The sequence below is a fragment of the Tachysurus fulvidraco genome, chromosome 16, assembly GCF_022655615.1.
Source record: "Tachysurus fulvidraco isolate hzauxx_2018 chromosome 16, HZAU_PFXX_2.0, whole genome shotgun sequence".
NCBI classification, from domain to species: domain Eukaryota; kingdom Metazoa; phylum Chordata; class Actinopteri; order Siluriformes; family Bagridae; genus Tachysurus; species Tachysurus fulvidraco.
The window spans coordinates 5,119,650-5,143,604 of NC_062533.1; the positions used below are offsets into that span (position 1 = coordinate 5,119,650).

Sequence of the window (23,955 nt, forward strand, 5' to 3'; positions counted from 1 at the left end):
AAGCATGTTTACAATCTGATGTAATTTTGACAAATTACCTTCATCGGCCGATGAACCAGAATTATAACAGGAAGGAAACTGAAAAAGACACCGTCTTCTGTGTGTGTGTGTGTGTGTGTGTGTGTGAGAAAAAGCAAGTGTGTGTGTGTGTGTACCTGTGGCTTTGCGACTGAGCCAGTGTCAGGGTCTTTGCAGAAATGATGAGGAATGAAACTGCAACATTGCAGAAGTGTTTGATGGCCCAAAAGAGGATATTTAAAACCTCAGTATGCAACACTGTACACACTGCATCTCTTTGCTGAAACCCTTTAAACGTTTGAAAACTGATAATATTGGTACACAAGCAACATAGTTATGACTCATTGCAATAAAATGTTAATTATATGGTCAGTATAGACACAGCCTTGGAAACTATGTTAATTGTAATGCTTAGCATATTTTCCTCCATCTCTCCCAGTGTCAGCCCACTGTTTCCCCTGTTATCAACAACAACTCTGCTATAATGCTAACTACATGAACTGTTTTCTTTTTTTTTTTTTTGTATGGACATTAAAGTAGTCATTTCTTAATATTTGTTCAATATAAAATCATTTATTTATTAAACAAAGGCTTTCTGAACAAGAAAAAATATATATATTTCACTGTAAATAGCATATTATTAAAACATTTATGGTCAATATGACCATCATTTATATGGCTATAGAATTTAGACCACCTCCAGACATGCACACATACATAGAAATATCTGTAAATAAATAACACTACTGCAACTTCACTCCATACAGGAGCATGTTAGTGTTCGGAAAACAATAAAAAATGGCATATAGTTTAAATAGAGAAGAGCTAAACATCTTTAGATGATTCCAGATACTTCCAACTTGGAATTTTGAATGCACTTTTCCAATTTCCTCCGAACACTGGCCTGCTAAATATTTGAGGCGTTTATGGGAGTTTAAAAAGGCCGAAGTAATTGCTGTTGAAGTCAGAAGTGAGCCGAGTTGGTTCGGATACGTTGACAAACACCCAGTCATGCTGCCTGAGCTGATGCATGGAGCCAAGGTTACTTCCATCTGTCCACATTTCTTTGCTACCGACTTGGCAGAAGCCTTCTCGATGATCACTCATGAGTTTTAGCCGCTGTTCGCCTCTCTTTATGTACACAACGTGGGTCAGGGAGTCCTTTGCTTTGCAGACACTGGATACGAACTCCACGTGTGAGTAGACAAAGTAGAGGCCTGTGTCATTCACCTGTAAACCACCATCACGGTACAAAATGCCATATGTGAAAGCACGGCCGTGCCTGGACTCCCACTTCAGGGTCTTGGATTTACTGTCCTGAGTTTTTCCTGAATGGGGAAAAGGAGAAGATGACCTTAATGTTGGCATTAGACATGAACTTCAGGATGTTCTTGGATATCTGCTGGTCCTACAAAGTTCAGGTCCAGGTAATAAGGGATTTAATTAGCATTAATATGTGTTTTTAGGTTATGGGAGAATTGATCGGTTTGCAATAAATTTGAGGTCTGAACATTACAAATGTTCTTGTTACTTGAATACAGTACAATTGCTCAGGTTGAACTACTGTATAGTGGGTTTCTCAAGATGAGGAAAATTTTAAAAAGCCTTTTTGTAATTTTTTTTAGGTGTTGAATATGTAGAAGTTGTTGGCTTGGACTATTTGATTGTGTGTGTGTGTGTGTGTGTGTTTGGGTTATACTTTGCTATGTGGATTAGGTGTGATTATATAACAGGATCTACTGAATACATAATGATTCCATCTTTACCCGTCAGATGTGCAGCAGGTGCTTGCTTGGGCTTCATATCAACTTCAGTTTCATGCCCTGCAAGTCATAAGATAATCCATGTTAGCATGCTTATTTTTCATGTGGTAGATTTCATATCTGATGTACATGTGAATCTTAATAAAGTGAAAGATAATTGTGACTTACCAACTAGCCTCTGTGGTGTACTGCTGTGACTCTGTGGTTGGATTTCCTGTCATAAATATAGAGAATTTAATCCAAACATGAGAATCACATGATATATCTGTATAAGATCTGGATTGTATCTCTGTGTGTGTGTGTGTGTGTGTGTGTGTGCATGCACATACAAATGCTTGCACACAATTTGAATGCATTAGGAATACAGATCAATTAGAAACTATGTTTATGCATGATGCTCACTCAGTTTGAGTTCTTAAGAAAGCATGCTTGTGCTATCTGGTTTGAGCAAAGGATATCCTGTACTGCTGGACTGGTGACCACAGTCTTACATAAATCTTAAAATGTAAATGTCACAATATAACACACCAAGAAAAAAGAAAAAAAAGAAAAAGGTTTCAAATCAACAAAAACTATTTAAGATATTTCAGGATTTGTTCTAAATCGCTGGTCACGTTTACAATACTTGTAATTATTAGTTTAGGATAAAATCTTTTTATCAGAGCTCGATTTCATATTTTTACTAGCAGTTAGTGGTTCAGTCACGGATGCCTTGGCACTTCTCTTAAAATATTATGTATTGTTATAAGCCCAAATAATTTATATATTTAAATAATTTATATAAATCGTGATTGTAGAGATTTTAGCTATGTATTGCATGAAAAAAAAACAGGAAGGAAGACAGACACATAGATAAATCTCACCTGTCTCAGACTTAGAAGCTCTGTCTGCAACTTCGTGATCTGATAGGCTCCAAGTCCCAGTGCAGCAAACACCGTCAGGAGGACCATAATCAGGAGACATCCTGCAGATCCCATTCCTCCACAGCCTCTTCTCTTGGCCGAGGCTCGGGCAGGAGGTAATGTCCAGCAGGGGACCAGGGGAGGTCCAGTGCCTGCTGCATGATTGTGGTGGGGAAAGCCTCCCGAGACATCAACTGTGTACACTGGAGGGTACGCGCCCCTTTGGTTCTTGTGCATGGTCCCTTCTATACAGTATGTGTGAGTCTCAATGGTTAAAGAGTGAACAAGTGTCTGATAAAGTATAGCACCTCCTTTTAAAAAAAAGCTATCAGCACTTTCCACCCACTTCTTCTCTCTTCTTCTTCTTCTTCTTTCTCTCTCACTCTGTCTCTGTCTCTGTCTCTCTCTCTCTCTTCCTCTTCTATGGCTTTAGAGAACTTATGCCCTGCCCTTCTGATGGTGGTGACATCATGGGAAGAAAATTGCTTTCTCGCAAACCAGTCAGCTTTGACATACAGTACACAGCATCATCTATGATTGACTTGGAACTTGGAAGCAAGTGATTTTCTTATTTAACACAGTTAATCAGCCCAGCTTCCCCGGGGGAAGAAGCTTGTACTCTTGTTCTCTCCGTGTTAGCCTTAAAGGTGTGAAAGCACCTACTGTACCTGAAGGCTGAGGTTTTTCACTATCTTTCTGTCTAACCCCTGGTTGGTTTGGGGTTGTTGTGTTCAACCATAAAATGTATATATGTTCCATGCTCTACTGGCCTTATTGTAAGTTTCATTCATCTGCACCTCTAAAATAGTTACATCAGATGGTAATTCCCATGATGGCTAATTGGTTTACATTGATGTAGAATGATGATGCTTTAGACTCTTAAACTTTTTATATCCACATCTGTAGTCTCAATCTATACCTCTACAGACGGTTGGAAAAAATACATTATGGTTAAAAAAATATATATGATTTTGCTGTAGAGATCTGATTGGTTTGTTGATCTGTCACAAATATATATATATGAATCAGCTTATTGCATTATACAGCTTATGCAATAAAATTATACGTTATTTTTTTTAGCATAACCACACACCTTTTCCCTCTTTTACATTTTAAGCGTTCTCTCCTTTCTTCAATATTTTTTGTTGATTAATATTTATAGTTAGAAACTGTCAGTGTAGTACTGTACTTTGTTAGCTTTTGTTTCAGAGCGACCCGAGATGTTTCATCGGTCACTCTAATGTCTAGATTATTTTAGAGTGACCTAGAAAGCATTTTTTCTGAAAAGAAACCAACATCCTGTCAGTCTGCACGTGCATTCAGAGAAGGCTGACACTAGCTCATTGATTCAACCCGATTCGCATTTCTACTTATTTAAACGTTCGTACTATGTTTTCTTACCTGAATACCCAAACGTTGTTTCGTTGTTTATGTAAACAATGATCTAGCAGAATAAAGAGAGTTTCACAAACCCTACAAACAACCACGAAGGAACAGAAGCTTCCACATGAAACGTACGCCGTGTGTATGTGTACGTTTGCATGAGTTTGCAGTCTTGCAGCCTGCATTCACAGGGGTCTGCATGAGAACAGAGTGGGTGGTTTAGTGTGGAGATTCATGGTGTGGTTTAAGCCAGACAAGAGAGCGGCACCACTTTAACCTGTGCCCTTTTTGCTGCATATACTCTAGTCACACACACACACACACACACACACACACACACACACACACACACACACACACACGGGTGTGCACACATGCACGCATACACAGCTTACTGGAACAGGCAGCTCGATTTCTTCAAAGCTGACGAGGTCTGTCTGGTGGTTAAGTTTTCCCTCATATGTCTTGAACCCAAATTCATCAGAAGATGAACAATGCCATATGATTATAGTTTTTTTTTCTGTCCAGGATTGCAACAACCTAATGTTTTGTCCTATTTTCTTCAGCAACATCAAACACGCATTCTAAGAATTTTTTTTTCCTGTGAAAGGATCAGCAAACGAAAGTTAAGACCTCTTTCCACCAGTGCAATGACTTTTATCGCCCTCAGAATCTAATGGTTAATAGACGGTATTAATAAACGACAAAGATGGTGTTATTTTGACGATTAAAAATAATTTCACGAGCAGAGAAGGTGCAGTAAAGAGCTATCGAAAATATGTCACCGTAATGGAAGAATTTGGTCACAGCTGTTGATAAAAATTTGCGTAAATGACATAAATGTCATGTCCTCAATCTGGGGAATTACATCCTGGTAAACATTTCCATGCCAGACTGGTGCAGGAACCCAGAAGTATTTTCACAACACATGCAAGTCTATAGTCTGTAAATACAACCAGATGTTGAGAAGGTAGATTTTCATGTATATAGTTGTATCATGTGGAATAGTATATAGATCAAATGTAATGTATTTAACATAATGTGATTTCATTCATATTTACATGATATAGTACATGTACACTATGACATCAGATCAGATGAGTAAACACATGATGTAATAAAAAGGAAACACTGCCGTGATGCATTATACAAATAGAGCTTCAGGGAGTTTCATTTCTCCCCTTACAGGTATGGGAAACCCTGCTCCTGAGTGAGTGTGTGTGTCACTGAAGCACCATGTCCTATTAAAGCCTCACCACTGACAAAGGCTTCATTTCCCCGAAGTGCTGCACACTAAGCAGTTCCCATCGCTGAAGAAAAAGGAAGAATGGTTTTGGGGTCGGCGTAGGATGCCTTACAAGCGAACAGATTAGTGGAGCAAGTGTGCGCTTTATACAGACGCATCACCCGATGCTCTCTCTCTGAGTCAGCATATCTTTGCTTACTGATAATTCAGTAAGATACGAATGTGGTTGAACAGCTTTTGTGGTGGGGTCATTATGTAATCTCTCCATATTTTGAGTTGCTCCGTCTCAGTGTGAAACTGCTGAAATGAAGTTAAAAAGACTCCCACTCAGGTACAGCCTGATCACCCCAGAATCACACTGGTGATGTGTTTCAGAAGAGACGTTACACCAGCAAACTCATTCTGAAGCTCAACAGGTTCTGCGTCTGAGAAGAGTAGCGTGATTGAAGTCGGCACGAACGAGACAAAGACCAAAAGTCATTTCCGATTTTTCCAACTCGTGACAACGGAAATGCTCAAAACGCTATACTTTCATTATGTCATTTATTAGAAGTCTTTACTACAGATACAATATCATTAAAAAAAAAAAAAAAAAAAGCAAACAAGTCTATACTCACGCAAACTCACAGAAATGCTTAAAACTTTAAGTTTCTTCATCCGAGGAAGACGAGTAGCAGCCCACCAGTCCCAACACGTGTTCTGTCTTACCTTCATTTTTTTCAGTGCATAGAAAAGATGTCTGCTTTTTCTCTGCCAGTCCTGGAATTTGTGTTAAAGCCGAGCTGTGCAGATTGGGGAGGCCGTTATGCAGAACATTTGCCAGAGTGTTTGTTTCGTCCTGCTGTCCAGAGGAAGCCACCCGAGACCCAGCTACTGCTATTGCGAGCCTGGCGTGGTCAAAGCAGAGTGGAAGATCCTGGTCTGGAAGATCAGAGCAGTGTGTAGGACCCGGTTGTGATGAGTCACATATATCCTGCTTATTCACAGTAGCCGTTGCACAACTTTCTTGATAACTGGTCTGAACGCCAGGATCGGGGTCACAGCGTCTTTTGGCTGTAACAAAGTATGAGAACTTTAAGTGACCTTGTACAAGCTGAGAAACTTTATTTAATGAACACTGAACTTAACTTTTGGGAAACTTAATTCAAACTAGATTAAATATATAAAATATGCATCGGTACAAATAAATCACATTGACGAACCAGTGCACTGATCTCCTCTAGAGTCTGTTCTTCTCTTAGTGTATGCCCTGGGACTCCAAGGCCGGTGTTTACAGCTGGGGTCTAAAAAGTGCAGTTTGTTAAGGTAAGCCTTGTACTCTTTTTCCAGTCGCTCAATTCGTTGCTGGAACTCTGCTATCTTCCTCTCTGGGTAATGGGACAACTGAGACTGCTACAAGTACATCAGAGAGCGAGGTTAAGAGAAGGAAGAGAAGAAGCATGCCATCATTTAAGGACCTACTTTTCAACAAATTAGCATTTTTTATTTTTTTTTTAGCTTCAATAAGCTATCGTACTTCTCAGTGTTTGCAGTCACCTTGGTGGATTTGTAGGAACTTGCTCATAATGTTTAGCGAATACTTAATTTTTCAACATGACTACTGCATTTTATGGAAGTATTAGTATGTATGTTTAATAAAACATTAAAGGAATTGCTACAGGGACCCAATCAACATTTAACGTTTTCCCAAAACAGCATATCCAGAAGTATTACACAAGTATTAATGAACTACCTTTTAACTGTTTATAGCATTTTAATGTTGTAGAAGCTATAAACAGCATTTCCCGCAGTATTTCTGGACAATTTCCATGTTTGTCCCACCTTTGCTCTTTCAAAGCTCTGATACCGGAGATTCTTTCCATAAGTATCTCCTTAAAGAAAGGTTTACTATATTAAAGATTTATACAGTTTTCATTGTTAAATCAGGTCCCTTGGACAAATCCATTGTTTATTCAGTATATCTCATTTTTGGAGAGCCGGACAGCAGGATTCCCTTTTCATACACTCTCGTGGGCTCGTCTCACACTCTTGTGAGCTGTAGCTATGATCACACGTGATATTTAAAGCTGTTGCGATGGATATAGTCACAGAGTAAAAAAAAATGTATATGCACAAACTGTGTGCATTGCAGCTGTTTATTCTACACCTACTGGCATAGGTTATGGTTTCCTGTTTGGGGACCATACTGGTAACTCCAGCACATAACAGAACTGCTCAAGTATAATCTGTCTGTATTTTAACCCTAGGTCATTATGGTCATTAAATGCATTTAAAAATAACTGTAAATGAACCTTTTGAGGCAGATTCAGGATGCGAACTGACCAAACCTAACCTATATTTCTTGTGCAGTCAGGTCAGCTCTACATATTGCCTTGGTCCAGAGCAAACCATTTACAAAGCTCTGAAGAAAATCTACACATATAAAAATTAACTATTTTATATAATAATTTGCCACAAATGTTTTTAAAACAACTTATCTGTTAATTTAGAAACAGTGCCTAGGCCTAGACCACCATAGCAGGTAACAGTATTTCACTTTCACTTTTCGCTTTGTATACGTTTTTTTTTCTTTTATTCATACTGTATTTTCTGCATGTCTGCAGACTAGCAAAGACTATCATTAAACAGCAACTGCACATCAATTTGTTATTGGAAACTACCTTCACACATGCACGTAACATCGGATCATTCACACACACACACACACACATATATACATGCATACATACAAACACACACACACACGTGTGTATATACGTGTGTGTGTGTGTGTGTGTGTATCAGAGGTGGGAGTAAGTCACACATGTGCAAGTCACAAGTAAGTCATGAATGTCAAGTCAGTCAAGTCGAGTCTTTTTTTATTTGTCAAACAAGTCTCAAATATGTGACTTAACTCTGACTCGAATCATGTCATATGACTCGAGTCCCCCATCGCTGGTGTGTATACGTGTGTGTATACACTGTATGTGTGTGTATATATATATATATATACATATATATGAATTTAATGCTGAATTTAATGCTGTGTGCTCCTGTAAGCGGACGCACGTGCACCTCTTCATTATGGTGTGGTTTTTATACCTCCAGGTAATATTCAATCTCAGTCTTGATGCTTGGAATCCATTTTTTCACGGCTGCAACAGAATTTAACGTCGCCTAGAGGAACAATAAGAAATATTCATCTGAACACAATAACAGTGACTAACATCTGAATGTGTGCTTGTGTGAACAACTCACAAGTCTTGGTCTTGAGCTGTGCACATCTTTAATGCGACCTTCTAGATTTAAACACAGACAAAAGAAGTCGATTACACGTGGACAGGTGACGTGCTGCTCACTACATCAGCAGGCGAAGGTGTAGAAATAAAACAAAGAAAGGAAAACGAAAGAAACAACTGTACAAACAATCAAACTGAAACTTGTAGCCTGAGTGAAAGGCAGCTTCTACCCTCTCTTTCTTTTTGTAGCCATAATCGATTTAATCTCCCAAGCTGTTTTTCTTCGTTCCTTGCCATTCCTGTATCGGTGAAAACACGGAATCACGTGACACACGCAAAACCGAAAGCAGTGACGTCAGAGAGACTGCGTCATAGATGAAGATGGAGGGACCTCTTCATCATCAGGAGATCATGAGCTCCGTAAAGGTGTCTGAAGTCTGGCAAATTACAGCAACTTTAATCACGATCGAGCTTCTTCTTTCCCTTCTTGGTTTTCCTCCTCCTCTTCCTCGTCTTCTTCTTCCTCTTCTTCTTCCTCTTCTTCCTGCAATTGGTTGCATTAGCGCCCTCTTCGTGAAAGTGACTCGCTGCTGTACCAAGTGCAGAGGAAAATGCACCTTTACATACACAGAGCAGGTTTACAAGTTTCTTCTACTGTGCTTTTGCATTTTTTTAAGGAAGTGAAGAAAGTTGGCACACAAAAAGAATCATAAGCAAACCTTGAAAGTTGTAACAAAAGGCAGGGGGGGGGGGTTAGGGGGGGTGTCTTCACAGTGGCTTAGCGGTTAGCACGTTGCCTCACACCTCAAAATCAAATCAAATTTTTTTGTCCTCCAGGGTTGGGGGTTCGATTCCCACCTCCGCCTTGTGTATGTGGAGTTTGCATGTACTCTGGTTTCCTCCACCATTTCAAAGACATGCATGGTAGGTTGATTGGCATCTCTGGAAAATTGTCCGTAGTGTGTGAGGGAATGAGAGTGTGTGTTTGCCCTGCGATGGGTTGGCACTCCGTCCAGGGTGTATCCTGCCTCGATGCCCGATGACGCCTGAGATAGGCACAGGCTCCCCGTGACCCGAGAAGTCAGATATGAATGAATGAATGGATGAAAAACTCCAGAAGCTTGTCTTTTAATGCAGGCTGCTTGGTTTCCATGTGCCAGAGCAGACTTTGCTACATATTATGTAGCGAAAGCTTGGTGTATCAGAATAAAACCGTATTTTAAGTATGACTCCTGATATTTACTTGTAACGTAGCTTTCTTTATCTTGGAAGTCGTAGGCTCTCCTTCTGTCTCATCTTTGGGCCTTTTCTCCTGCATGTGTCAAACGTGTAAGGTGGAACAGATGGCTGTTATTAAAAGAGAATCCACTTTTTCAAAATAAAACAGAAATAAAATAAACTATTTATTCTTTCTATGCGGCCCAGTACCAAATGACCCACAGACTATGGCTATGGACTCTGTACCCACCCTTCCTCTACACAAGGGTGGGTACAGAGTCCATAGCCCTATTAGTGCTAATACAACTACTGTACAAATCCATGTTATGGCTAGAAACACTCAGTTACAGTAAGTGAAGGGAAATGATGATCCATCATTTTTTTAAGAAATGAAAATCAGACATCTTTCAATGTATCTCCAAGTGCAGTTGCCAACACCACCAAACACTATGATGAAACTGGCTCTCATGAGGACCAGCCCAGGAAAGGAATACCAAAAAAGTATATTAGAATTTTCCAGCTTCAGTAAATGTTAGATTATTAAATGCTTCTCGGAATTCTAGTGGCAAACACATTTCAACATCTGCTGTTCAGAGGAGACTGTGTGAGTCAGGCCTTCATGGTTGAATTAGAAAAAAGATACCATAATTTTGAAAGGGAAAAAAAGCAGAAGAAACTTGCTTGAGCAAAGAAACACACAGAGTAAACATTACATGAGTGGTAAACTGTCCTTTGGTCTGATGAGTCCATATTTGATATTTTAATTATTGTTTCTTTGTTAGACATAGAGAGAATGAATGGATGGTACCTGAATGTGTGCTTTCACTGTGAAGCATGAAGGAGAAGTTGTGATAGCGTGGGAGTGCTTTGCTATTGTCAGTGTTGGTGACTTTTAAAACTGAGGGTATGCTTAACCAGCATGGCTACAATGACATGCCATCACATATGGATTGTCCTTAGTGGTGCCATCATTTATTTTCCACCAGGACAATGACTCCAAACACACAGGTTATGTAGGAGCTATTTGCCCAAGATGGAGAGTGATGGTCCGCTGCATCAGATTAACTAGTTTCGACAATTTCCCGATCTAAATCTAACTGAAATGGTTTGGGAGGAGTTAGACCGGAAAACAGTCAACATGTACTGTACTCAAAAACTCCTTCTTTTTCCTTTGAAAAACCTTTCCAGGTGACTAACTCATGACGCCGGCCGAGAGAATGCCATGGGCGAGCAAAGCTGTCATTAAAGCAAAAAGGCGGGTACTTAAAAGAATCAAAAATATAAAACATATTCTGGGTTATTTAACATGTTTACGTTGGCTACATAATTCCATATTTGTTCTGTCATACTTTCAATGTCTTTAGTATTAATGTACACTGTTGAAAATAAAAATAAAGAAACACTGAATACGACAGCGTGTCCAAACCTTTGACCTGTAGTGTATCTGAAATAAATTTCTTAGCTATTATTTTTGAAATAAACTCTTATGAAAATAAAGTAGATTCTTGACTTAATAGTAAATGACTTGGAATCGAAAAAAATATGAAGTATTATAAACTAAAAACCAAAAGATTATAAACTAAAAAACAAAAACTGTAAGATTGTCTAAACCAGCTGATTATGAGAGTTCTGTCAGTGCATTCAGAAATATTTAGGTGTAGCCTGTAGTCGTCTTTTACATCCTTATTCCATGTTTTACCAATGTTTCTAATAAAGGGATCTGATAAATTGCTGTTTAGGTTTTAATATAATCTTGATGTGTTGTGAGGAAAATGTGTAAAAAAAAAAAACAACAACCACATTTTACCACCAGTCAGCTGGCTGATCACAGATCCAAGTTTCACAATAACCAATCCTTATGAAATCTCGATAGCAAGTTAAAGTAAGCAGAAGTGTAGTTATAGGACTTCCCGGTTTCATTCCTTATTTATCTGATTGATATGTGCCTATTGAATATGAATAACGTGTACAGATTCTTTGAAATATTAAAAAAAAAAATGAGTATTTTCAATCATAACATTACAATAAGCCAAATATAATATATTATTATACCTCGTCTAATTCTTGACATCCTTGTCTAATTTTAAGCTTGAATGATAATTTAGCTCATTTTTGCATTTACTAATTTAATCATTTAGAAGTAAACTAATCTTCCCATCGAATACTTTATGGCTTTTTTTTTGTACCTTGCTCTTAATCAAATATATGATCCATGTTTTATTTCCGTATATCTCCTTAAACTGTAGACTAAACATTTTGTTGTTCATTTCCTGTAAGTAGTTTTTTCTTGTAACTCAATTATTTCCCGTATAACCAGTGTCTCTTCGATACTTTCTGATTGGCTCATCATCTTTTTCTAAAGGATATACTGGAATACTCCTTAAAGTGATGGTTTGAAATATGATGCCACATTTTGGTTTCCTGGCATCTAAAAACATTTTTTTAAGGCCATGACAAAATCTTCTGTTGTTTAGGATCATGGACTTAAATTTCCATTGACCATTATTTATAAACTAATACTAATACTAAAACTGGCAGCCATTATGAAAATCTCAGACACAAGCTCTCGATTTGCAGGAACTATTAGTGACGATAGGAACATATTCATATTAATGCATATTCAGTGAACAGCATCAGTGTGAATATCACAAAAGGTCTAAAGGTTTTACAGAGATTAGTGAGTATTGGGTTTCATTTGTCATTGTCAATATTACAACCTCCTCCTTCAATATCATCTTAAGTTGTTCAGAATGAAAATCATTCAAAAAAAAAAATCTAAACCATTGGAATTTTCCCCCTAAGAACCCCAAAATGGGTAGTTTTTTTTAGACACAAATGTTTCTATCATCATTTGTGCTCTCTAATATGCTAATTCATAAGCATCTAAATTTTTGGACAACATTTATATTATTTGAGTCTGTTTCCATTCTGTCAGTGGACTGGTAAAAAGAATCAAAACGTTTAACTCTTAGCATCCAGAGAACATTAGTCATGTAATGATATTACTACTTTCCCCTGACTCGGTAAAATGAAGTGAAAAAACATTATGACTAATGTTTAACCAAGTATTGTTTTCTCCCCATTGTTAAGACCACAATTTCTTGCGAATACAGGAAATAATAATAATAATAATAATAATAATAATAATAATAAACACTGTTAATGCTTTAAAACAATTTTCCCCCCAGATTTCCTTATTTCCTGTTATTTGTCTAGTCCATTGTTTTTTTTTAAAAATCCCTACAATATGTTTTACAAACCAAGAAAGCAGAGGATTATATGGTAAATATGGAGTTTAAGCACAGAAGGTCAGGTATGAGAAAATCAGAGCCATTACTGATTTGATTTGAGGGCATGCTTTAAAAAAGTCTGTCATATTTAAGTAAAATATGATCTTTATACTGTGGTGTGACCTTTTGCCTTAATCGTCTGTACATCTCATTGTGATTTAAATAAGACATGATAAACTGTCATATTGTTAAACAGTGATCAAAATGTTCCTGTTGGACATAATTCTATTAATATTTTCACACCAGCTCCATAACCTTTTTGTAACTCTTTATTCCTTTAGAAAACTGTATTCCTCTATTAATGTTTCTCTAAACTATCTAGTCCATGTCTAGTCCATAAGTACAAATTATATGCTTTTTTCTCAAAAATACAAAAGTCTGTTAGTGACCATTCCTTTCATCCAATCGCAAGGATATCAACTAACCCTGTGAATGATGTACTGTATAATTTGGATTACTTATTTCTTTTCCTGGCTTTTGTTTTGGAGTTACTCATAATTTTCATCTAAATGGCATATTCCTTTTTGTCCAAAATATACTTTACATAACACAGAGATCATGCTTGTCTGCTTTCAGCAATTTACTCCAAGCTTTACTCTATTTTCTAAACCCTGTCTCTTTTGTACCATGATATTATAGCTGAAAGTAGGCAATTTCTAGAAGTAAAAGTGCTGATTATACAGGAAGAATGTAGGAACACCGTGAAGACAACTTAGTATCAGTTTCAATATGAATGAGGTTACTCATACTGGCAGTACACCTAAAGGGAGAACTTTGTGGGTATGGGGTACATCTGTCTGTAAGAGTTACAAGAGTTTAACATTATTATTAATTTAATGAATTAATTCCTTATCTATAATCACAACTATACACCAATATTCCATGTAGTAATAGTAGTAATAGTAGTAATGGTAGGTAGCTCAGATATTACCTCTTTGCATTGTGCTGTATGAAATGTGGCTTTTTAGTGACACCTTGTGACCATCACCTTGTTTATGTTGAATTTATTTAAATCTAAACTAAATACATGTATCTCTTTATATTACATTAACTGGTTATAGTTCATTGGGTCATAAAACATTTTGATCAGATAATAATAATAATAATAATAATAATAATAATAATAATAATAATAATAATAATAATAATAACAACAACAACGACAACGATAATAATAATAATAATAATAATAATAATAATAATAATAATAATAATAAAAGGTTTTAATCTTTACTTTACTTTCATCAAACCAATCGGACAAAGCTTTTTTATTTAATGAGAAACATCTTCCTCTTGAGCAGCACAGCAATGTTCTGGTGGTTTAGCGTGCCCTCAGTTTCTGCTACCTGCAGGGGTGTTTTCATGACATTGTTAGTAGCCTGGAGGTTTACTTTCTCCCCATGAGTCCAGTTCACTAGCTTTTGCACTGTGCCCAAATGCGCTGTTCGACAGGCGTAATGTAACGGCGTGTCTTTATTATTGTCAATTGCATTGATCTTGGCTTGTCTTTCTAGCAGAAGTCTGACCACATGTTCCTGCCCATGTTCTGCAGCCAAATGTAGAGGTGTCCTCCTCCAAGCATTCCTCTCATTCACATTTTTATTCTTACCAGAGGTGAGGAGAGCAGCGACCACACGTATGTGCCCTTTCTTAGCAGCATAATGCAGTGCTGTACAGCCATCCATGTCTTTGGCTGCAACTTTTGCCTTTGCAGTAAGCAGAGTTGAGACGGTCTGAACGTGTCCTGCCATTGCTGCCAGGTGTAATGGAGTCTTTCTTTCTTTCTCAGCAGCATTGGTATTCGATCCAACAAAAAGAAGCAGTTTTACGATGGCTACGTAACCTCGAACAGCTGCCCAGTGTAGTGCTGTCCTAGCCTGTCTGTCCTGTACATGGACATCTGCCTTTTCTTCCAGCAGCTGGGACACAACCTCCTTGTGTCCACTCTGGCTAGCTAGATGGAGGGCAGTGAACCCTTCCTGAGTCACTGCATTAATTTGAGCCCCATTGTGCAGCAACAGGGCCATCAGTGCAGGGTGGTTGTGTACAGCACCAAGATGAAGTGGCATTTGCTCTTTGGGGCCAATTATGTTTGGATCCATGCCCATATCTAGTAATATCTAAAAGAAACTATTAGAAGTTATTTAAAGAAATGGTGATTACTTGATGCAATGCCTTATTTTTTAAAGCTATTTCCTTTTATATTCATGTCAAAAGTATGAAAAGATTTAGAGCTTTAAAATTATTTTACCATATAAAAGATTTTGATTAACCAAGATCAATGTTTTTGTACACCATAAATGTGCTTTAATGTAGATTTCATGCAAAGATCATTACATACCTCTGTTATTGGCATACTGCCACTTTGAATGGCCAGATGAAGAGCAGACATCTGATTAGGTAGTCTCTTATCCAGCTCGGCTTTATTTGATACCAATACTTTAAAGACCTCCAGATTGCTCAGCTCTGTGGCAAGGAGCAGTGGTGTGTAACCCAGGTCATTACACGCATTAATATCAGCTCCACTGTCAATAAGTGCGGTCACAATCTTGTCCCAGTTCTTCTGCACCGCTTTGAACAGAATAGATTTTACTTCTTTTGGAGACAATGCTGTCTTAATGTTTCTCAGAAGCAGAGACAGCACAGACTCCCTGTTCAGCTTGAATGCAGCCTCAATAATTCCAGAGTCTATCTGAGCTCCAGCTTGAAGAAGCATGGCAGCTGTCTTCTCATTTCCTCTGCTTATGGCATGAAACAGCTCTGTCTTCCCGTGGCCATCATGGGTGTCTACCGAGGCACCATTTCTCATTAAACTTTCTGCTAGCACAGAGTCATCTTCTGTAGCAGCCATGTGTAGGAATGTAGTTTGGTTCTTGAAGGTTCTTCGTTCCTCCATCACCAGTGCTCTGACTGCGTTCTCGTGCCCATTTTGTGCTGCTAAGTGTTGAGGAGTTTTTGAGGCTTGGTCTGTAGCATAGATGCCAGCTCCAGCCCTTACGAGAGCCACTACAGCCTCTGTGTGACCCATTTCTGCAGCCTTGTGGAGGGCAGTGCGACCTAATTGATCCTTGAAATCCAGTTTTGCTCCCTGATGAAGCAAAAATTTTATAACCGGCACGTGGCCATGTTCTGCAGCAAGGAGTAGGCTGGTACCATAGGATGCATTTCTGTCACTGATATTTACGCCACCTATAAGTTCCTGTAATAGTGGCACATCACCTGTAGACACTGCCTTGAGAATGGCACTTGATAATTCTTCAGGTTTTGACGATCTCTTCTTTAACTCGTCCGAGGAAGAAGGGAGCTCTGTCTTTTTTGATTTATGCTCTACTCCTTCATTCGAAAAGTTCCTAGAGGTGTCAAGTATTTTTTTAATTGGCCCTTGTCTTTCTTTTTCTAGCAAATATCCAATCAGCTGCCTTCGTGTATCCTTAATATTTTCATTCAGCTGGCCCACATAGGCTTTCATGCTCTGGTAGAGGTCAGGTTGAGCGCTCATCAGACAGGGGTAGAAAAATATCCTACATGCCCGTTCCCCTCGTGACATCAGGATGCTGAGCATTCTGGAGTTTTTTTCCTCTTGTGCTGTAATGCTGGACACAACCACTCTGTTCTCAGGTAGAAAAACTCCATTAGAGACAAGAAGGTCAAGTAAGTCTTCCGTGTTGGAGATTCCACCAACAAGCTCTTTCCTTCTAGTCCGGATTACTTCGATAGCATATGGATTTGTAAACATGCTTGAACCCATGATAAATAAACCTCTTAAACATCAGTAAATGGTTAGAGCTCCAAAAATGTCCTTTCTCCTTTGTGAGGTCTGAAAATATTTGTGCCGAAAATGGCTTTAGTTATCACCAAGCGTTTAAATATCTCTTAGCAACCACATATCAACAAAATGGAGATTAATGTCAACTTAATGAGAATATGTTTTATTGACTAGTTCTTGTTGTGGCTTTTGAAAATCTGTTTTATTTTAGCATATTGTATTTTTAAGACAATCTATACTGTGTATATATATATTTTTAGTGCCCCTTATAGACATTTTGGACGTATTTCATTCTGTATCTTGTTTATGGCATCTCCTAGGTAATTTGATATATGACTACTGTAACCAGAACAATGATTTGTTGCTGTGTTTGTGTTCATGTATCAAGACTAATGCTGCACTCATTTTAGTAAATGAAAACTCCTTTGTTACACTTTAATGTGTGCAATGGCCTTTAAATAGCTTGAAATGTTGAAAAGCTTGAAATATTATTATTATTATTATTATTATTATTATTATTATTATTATTAACATTAGTAATATATTATTGCAAAGTTGTGTCGAGGAATATTAGAACTTTTACAATACTGAAAAATTTAGTCAGTTTTTAAGATATAACCATAAATACAGTTCTTAACAAAAATGTTAAATTCTTTAGCTAGCAATATATTTATGGTTATATCTTAAAAACTGACTAAATTTTTCAGTATTGTAAAAGTTCTAATATTCCTCGACACAACTTTGCAATAATATATTACTAATGTTAATAATAATAATAATAATAATAATAATAATAATAATAATAATAATAATAATAATAATAATAATAATAATAATATTTCAAGCTTTTCAACATTTCAATATATTTATTATAACAAAAGCTTAACCATGTGGGGGCTTAATGCTGTGGAGTTCCACTTCCCGGAAGACACGCCCACTGACTGCCTAGATGACGTTTAAGCTTCCGAAGGCTATCTTGCCTTAAATGGTCATATGGGGAACGGTCTTCCGATATGATGTCATCTTTAACAAGCATGGACCGTGGACAGAGCGTTAATATTGCATGAAATTATAAATATTGCATAAATATGCGTCTTTTCAAAGTTTGCAAAATAAAAAAATATGTACATACTATGTCATTTTATTGGCAGAATCATTGGCTTTTTTAATCAACATAAACAGACTAGAAACAGACGAATATTACACATAATAATAATAATAATAATAATAATAATAATAATAATAATAATAATAATAATAATAATAATAACCTTTTCATCAATAATAATAATAACAATCATAGTAATATAACAACAACAACAACAACAACAACAACAACAACAACAATAAAAAGACTGCACTTGTTTTATCCCTTAAGAGAATCCCAACAGTGCTTTACAACACTAGAGTATACAAGGAATGTGACATTGTATAGACGTTAAAGTAATATAATATATTGTATATTATACATATATTATAATATATTATATATTGAACACAAAACCATTGGTATGCACATTTTGGTGTAGGAATTAAGTTATATATCTGATCAGCTGCAACGTTAAATTCACCTCTGTGGATTGCTGGAATAAAAAAAGACTATCTTGTACACATATAACACTAACACGCTATTTTGTATTGTATTTATAACAATGTTGTTTAAGTTAATTTACCAGATAACACATCGATGTGGTTGTTTTAGTGCAGAGAAAACCCTGTGTTTAACGTGGAGTGATGGCGCCCTCTAGGGGTACAAACCCGTAATTTACGAGGAACCAACAAGAGGTTCATAGACGTGTCTATAGAAGACGTGTCTGTGGAAGACGTGTCTATAGAAGATGTGTCTGTGGAAGACGTGTCTATAGAAGATGTGTCTGTGGAAGACGTGTCTATAGAAGACGTGTCTATAGAAGACGTGTCTATAGAAGATGTGTCTGTGGAAGACGTGTCTATAGAAGACGTGTCTATAGAAGACGTGTCTATAGAAGTTTTATAATCGAATTTATTAAGCTGGATCATTACTTGTTCTACAGATATTAAATAATACATCCATTTATGTTAAATTAATGTAAACTTATTTTTGCATATTCAATTAAAATTCTAAGTTTTATTGTTACAGTGAAATGAACTGAATATATATTTGTGTATCACTGTTTATGATCAACTATAAAAGTGGGAAATTCTTATTATACTAATGCAGCCTATAAGGGTATATACAGTTACTATATTTTATTGTCTTATAGCTCAGGACATTGTTTCGCAAATAAAATCACTCAGTGAATATAATGTAAATGTTCCAATATTAAGTGGTGCACAGTTCCATCCAGCAGATTGCTGATTTATCTGTTCATAGACACTTCACTGATCAAGCCAGTTATTTACCAGGTTTAATTGATATTAAAGTGGATAAAATAATATCTGTATTCAGACACACTTGTATTCACACTTTAACTATTTCTATATTTTGGAACTGTAGATAAATGAAAAATGTCATCATCATTAGGCTTCTGGTCAGACTAACAAATTGTGTGGAAGTTACTGTGTATTATATTTACTATAAATAAATAAGTGAACAAAATATATTTGATGTATTGGTGTGTTAGAGAAGAGACACCTTTGCTTTAATCTCATTCATGTTATGCATCACATGGACAGACGTGTGTGTTGGTAAGAATATGGACATTTCCACAGAGACAAGAGACACTGTTTTCATTTGACATACTTTTAATACAGTTCATAAATATTGATTAGTTTCTGATGAGACCAGGAAACAAACATAAAAAAAATGATGTAGAACTTATTACAAATGGTAAACTTAAGTACTCCTCTTTGTCTTTATTTACACATAACAATGAGTGAAACCTCATTAAAAAAAACTTTTTAGAAAAAGAAACTGCTGAAGCTCAACTAACTCAACGTCAATTTGATTCCGTTTAAGAGCAGAAAAAAATTACATTACAAGAAGTCAGGCAGCTTTTGTCAACAAGTTTTTTTTCCCAAACTTAATTGGACGCAACTTCGTGCTTTTGGCGCGTTCCTACACAGTTCTCTCTTTCTCTTCTAATACTGAGTGCTCCTGTAAAGCTTAGGTCCATGCACAACTTGGTCAAAACGAGCAAGGTTGAGTCTCTTTCTGTCATTAGGAAAAAAGAAGAAACAACAATGTAACAGTGCGAGGCTCTCATGCTGTCCGGTTGTGCCCCGGTTTGTCACCAGTGAACGCAGTCGGAGGAGTTTTGAACTCCAATCCGGACATCCTTTAACGCGCCAAAGCGCGCGGTCACACAGTTCTCGGTCCTGGTGGACTATTGCTAGTAGAGATGCTTTTACCGACCCGACGCCTCTGTTTAGCGTGTCCTTTCAGTCCGTTACGTGACAACTCCATTCGTCCTTTCTCTCCCTTTTCAGAATGTCTGCAGCTGCTGCGTCAACATGAGCTGACAGCCGCTGTTGACGTGGTTCATGACTTTCTGCTTGAGTTGTGCGACCTGTTCGCGCAGCATATTGGCGGTGGATGCCAGCTCTGAGTTTTGCGACTTGAGTGTCTTGACCTTATCCTCGAGGCGGGAGATTCTCTCCAGCTTCCTCTTGCGGCACTTGGAAGCGGCAATGCGGTTGCGCATGCGTTTGCGCTCGGCTTTGATGCGCTCCTGGCTCTCCATGTCGATGGGCGAGAGCGGTGGCGTCTCCCCGGGCATCTCGGGCACCGTCTGCGGTTCCTCTTTGAGCGCCTGCAGGCGCGGGTGCTGCACGGCCATTGTGTGCTGCTGCTGCTGTTGTGGTGGTGGCATAGAGGTGGTTGTGTAGCTGCTCATGGCCGGGTTGGCACTGGTGAAGCTCGGTGCCGTGGTGATAGCCGGGTTAAACGTGCTCAGGTCGGCGTAGACCGGTGGCTCCGAGCGCACGGAGTTGTACACAGATCCTCCTGCCACCGACGACACGGGCGCCATGGAGTTGTTGATCGTTGTCTGAGGGGTCGTGGTGACGCCGTTGGGCGGCATATGCTGGTGATGAAGCTCGGCCAGCGCTCGCACGAATCCCTCGGCGAAACCCTCTTGTTCGTCCGTGACATTTTTGGGACACAGGAACTGGGTTGGCGTTGGAGTCGTGGTAATCAGACCGTTACTGGACTGAATGATCAGGCGCTCCAGCTCAGGAGAGGCCAACTTGAGCAGGCCCACGTCCGGCGATGTGAGGATGTCACTGACTTTGGGTCGCAGGTGCGGCTTGAGCGCGCTGCTCGGGTCCGACAGGTTCAGCGTCATGTTGTGCTTCAGCGCTTTGGCGTTGTATCCGAACGCGGCGCCGTCGTGCTGCGTGAACGCGCCGTTCAGAGAGTCGTCGTAGAAAGTAGTTTCCATCTTAGTAGACATAGAAAGAGAAACCAAAACTTTTCCCGACTTTACCTTCGTCTTCTTTCAGCTTATCTCTGGACTAAAGTGTCAGAAAGCTTCAAACTTCACAGGTTACACTCCTTCTGTCCCATAACAAACTTTAGCGCGAAGGAAAAGTTCTCAAAAACGAACCAAACCACTGAAGGAACCGATCAAAACAAACGGATCTGGTCCTGTTATGAGATTTAAAAGTGTCTGCGATCGGAAAGCACACTGTTCTAAACTTTTATTTTGGATGTCAGCACTTCTCTCTGTCTCAGTTGTTCCTCTGTAGTGAAGTCTGTATACTCTGAGCTCCTCCAGCGTGGAGGCCAACCTTATCTCCTACCGCTGCCACACTAAAAATAGGCATCCCAATGATGTCATGCCTGAAGTCTCTTATTGGCTGGAGGCGATTCGTGGGGCGTTTCACTGTGTTCAGATAAGGCACGTTGCCTAGACAACCACCAGAAGATTCTTCTCCGCGCAATGCATTATGGGATGATGTAATGCTGTAAGTCGACGCACGGTGCATTATGGGATTACGTATTGTTTTTGAATATCTAGTTACGCGCTTAGTTGTTTTGGACTGTAGAGGGGTTTATATCGTGTTTCTGTGTTATCGAATATAATGTTTTAATAGCGGTTTGAAATGTTTAAGGGGACACGAATTATTGTTTTTAAAGGGAATGGCGGGCGTAAGAAGTCATTCTTGGTGTCGAGATTTTGAAATTAAAATCTATACAGAAATATAGACAAGAGAGATTTAGTTCGATTCTGAAAAGTACTGGAGAACTGTTTGGTTTAAAAAAAAAAGTTACGTGAAGTCACAGTGGTGAGACGTTTCCCTGTTCAGCCAATGGGAATGCGAGGGGGGCGGGGTTTCCAGTGGAGTGACAGCATGTCACAGGACGCGTCGGCTTTTAGGGAGAGTCTCAAAATTCCCTCTCTAGTTGTACAAGACAAATAACTAAAGCGATACATACAACAGCGTAAACATAATATGAAATACACAATAGTACATATCAGTGCTTGGATTAAGTCGTCGGCTGGTATTTTTCGAATCTATGTATAGTTATGTAAACATTTTATTTGTTTTTTCGACCAAGAATTTGACATTAGCCCTAAAGTAAGTCAAACTTATTTGCGCTTTCTGGCACGTTTCAGTCCACTGCCCCAAAACACGTAATAATGACGTTGAAGCTTCAGTGACATATTAGAATAAAATCATAATCATATCTACACATTAATGGTTGTATTTTTTTTTCATAGACTTTTAATTTTACCCCATTTTTTTAAAATCAGAAATGTATTATTATCTTTTTTTAAGTTCCAATATTATATAATATAGTATAATATAATATAGTATTATATTATATTATGTAATATAATATAGTATTATAATATGATTTTATCTCACATATTGTTTATTTAATCTTAGAGGAAGTATATATTTTACATTTGTAGATGCTTTTCTGCTCACCACGGTTTTAAAGAGTGGTTGTTTACCATAAATTCTGCTAATCTGGACGTTCGTCTTTGGCCCCTGTCATCACAAAGTAGTTTGAAAATCCCAGGAGACAATCAGATTCTGAAACACTTAGTCCAGCCGGTCTGGCAACAGGAACCATGCCACAGTCAGTGAGTAGGATCATTTTGTTCACCCCATTTTTATGTTTGATGTGAACATTAACTGCACTACTGGCTGGTTAGATAATGGAATGAGTGTATGGTGTTCCTAATAAAGAGAATGGGGGGAAAATATATCTAGATAGGAACATATTAAGACTCTAATCCAGAGACTTTGCAATGCCACTCACCCCTAATCATTCTCCTTTGTCATCTGCAGTGAAGGGGATAATAATATCTAAATCCATAATGGGATCTGGAGGCTAATAGAAGCTCTTGGACAAACACAAACTGTTGCACTGGTAAGCTGAGATAAAGAGACAACAAGAAAGTTAAGAATTGTATTGCCATTAGCAGTAGCAGTGAGTAGTGAGGATAAGAAAGTCATCAGTGTGTAGTATGTTTGTGATGGGGCTGTTGACAGATTTTTAGATATCAGTCAAGGATTACAGTCACCTAGCATCATATTTCTCAGCTTCCTCCCCTGAGGATCAGGATACGCAAGATTCGAACAAGAGTACAGAAGCTCCTAAACACGTCTTGAGTGTATTGATTAATTAGGAAGATTAGAATGTCATAAAAAAAAGAAAAAAAAACAACAACACACACAAACTAAATGTGTGTTTTGGTACATAATGTCTATGTACACGATTATTGTATTATTGTGTTATTACTTGTGTGTCACAAGTATTGCTTCAGGACTCAAGCAACGACAATGCAGTTTCTCTCATATGAATGTATGAGTAGTATTTTGTATTATTTCTGACCAGCTTTAGTTGTGTTTATTCATTATATATGAAACACAATGGTCTAATGAAACTTTGCTTTACATGATTGTTTGGAACAAAGCTTAAATATTACACCATGAAGCTATTATCCTGCATCCTCATTCAGTGTATTATAACGTTTTCCCCATTAACAGAAACTGGAATGTCCAGTACAGTCCAGTACGGCGTGGGAACTGAGACTTCGGTCTTTTGTCTCTAGACTACATACTAGGTCTGTTTAGGTGTTAGTTAAACAGACCTACTAACATGTCTGTTCAAGTGTAAGTTCAGCAGAACATTGAGGAGCAATAACATGCAGACATCTCGGTCGTTCTCTTTATACCTTTGTCTGCCTTAAACCCATATAAAAGCCTAATATAAA

At 38.0% G+C, this 23,955-nt stretch overlaps 4 protein-coding genes across 4 annotated transcripts; all 4 read right to left on the reverse strand.

Annotated features, from left to right (window-relative positions):
- Positions 1-575: 575 nt before the first annotated feature.
- faslg (Fas ligand (TNF superfamily, member 6)) lies at positions 576-3,708 on the reverse strand. The gene is made up of 4 exons (XM_027171278.2): positions 2,645-3,708; positions 1,950-1,995; positions 1,785-1,841; positions 576-1,346 (listed from the first exon to the last, which is right to left on the reverse strand). Exons 1-4 carry the CDS (start codon positions 2,918-2,920, stop codon positions 943-945), a joined length of 783 nt encoding a protein of 260 aa, XP_027027079.1. The 5' UTR covers positions 2,921-3,708; the 3' UTR covers positions 576-942.
- Positions 3,709-5,845: 2,137 nt separating this feature from the next.
- On the reverse strand, positions 5,846-9,120 carry si:dkey-86e18.1 (uncharacterized protein LOC557342 homolog). Its single transcript, XM_027171276.2, has 5 exons — positions 8,761-9,120; positions 8,550-8,590; positions 8,394-8,468; positions 6,515-6,704; positions 5,846-6,365 (listed from the first exon to the last, which is right to left on the reverse strand). The coding sequence occupies exons 1-5, from the start codon at positions 8,825-8,827 to the stop codon at positions 5,956-5,958; spliced, it is 783 nt and encodes a 260-aa protein (XP_027027077.2). The 5' UTR covers positions 8,828-9,120; the 3' UTR covers positions 5,846-5,955.
- A 5,186-nt stretch (positions 9,121-14,306) lies between these two features.
- LOC113658726 (CARD- and ANK-containing Inflammasome Adaptor Protein) lies at positions 14,307-16,839 on the reverse strand. The gene is made up of 2 exons (XM_027171279.2): positions 15,380-16,839; positions 14,307-15,158 (listed from the first exon to the last, which is right to left on the reverse strand). Exons 1-2 carry the CDS (start codon positions 16,784-16,786, stop codon positions 14,307-14,309), a joined length of 2,259 nt encoding a protein of 752 aa, XP_027027080.2. The 5' UTR covers positions 16,787-16,839.
- Positions 16,840-19,510: 2,671 nt separating this feature from the next.
- jun (Jun proto-oncogene, AP-1 transcription factor subunit) lies at positions 19,511-21,579 on the reverse strand. Its single transcript, XM_027171280.2, has one exon. It carries the CDS (start codon positions 21,175-21,177, stop codon positions 20,209-20,211), a length of 969 nt encoding a protein of 322 aa, XP_027027081.1. The 5' UTR covers positions 21,178-21,579; the 3' UTR covers positions 19,511-20,208.
- Positions 21,580-23,955: the final 2,376 nt, after the last annotated feature.

Coding starts and splice junctions, on each gene's coding strand:
- LOC113658726 (XM_027171279.2), bottom strand. CDS start 16,786: ATGGGTTCAAGCATGTTTACAAATCCATATGCTATCGAAGTAATCCGG. Junction 15,159..15,379: donor GCAGTATGCCAATAACAGAG/GTATGTAATGAT, acceptor AGTTTCTTTTAG/ATATTACTAGATATGGGCAT.
- si:dkey-86e18.1 (XM_027171276.2), bottom strand. CDS start 8,827: ATGGCAAGGAACGAAGAAAAACAGCTTGGGAGATTAAATCGATTATGG. Junction 8,591..8,760: donor GCTACAAAAAGAAAGAGAGG/GTAGAAGCTGCC, acceptor GTTTAAATCTAG/AAGGTCGCATTAAAGATGTG. Junction 8,469..8,549: donor ACAGCTCAAGACCAAGACTT/GTGAGTTGTTCA, acceptor TTGTTCCTCTAG/GCGACGTTAAATTCTGTTGC.
- faslg (XM_027171278.2), bottom strand. CDS start 2,920: ATGCACAAGAACCAAAGGGGCGCGTACCCTCCAGTGTACACAGTTGAT. Junction 1,842..1,949: donor TACACCACAGAGGCTAGTTG/GTAAGTCACAAT, acceptor TATGACTTGCAG/GGCATGAAACTGAAGTTGAT. Junction 1,347..1,784: donor ACCTGCTGCACATCTGACGG/GTAAAGATGGAA, acceptor TTCCCCATTCAG/GAAAAACTCAGGACAGTAAA.
- jun (XM_027171280.2), bottom strand. CDS start 21,177: ATGTCTACTAAGATGGAAACTACTTTCTACGACGACTCTCTGAACGGC.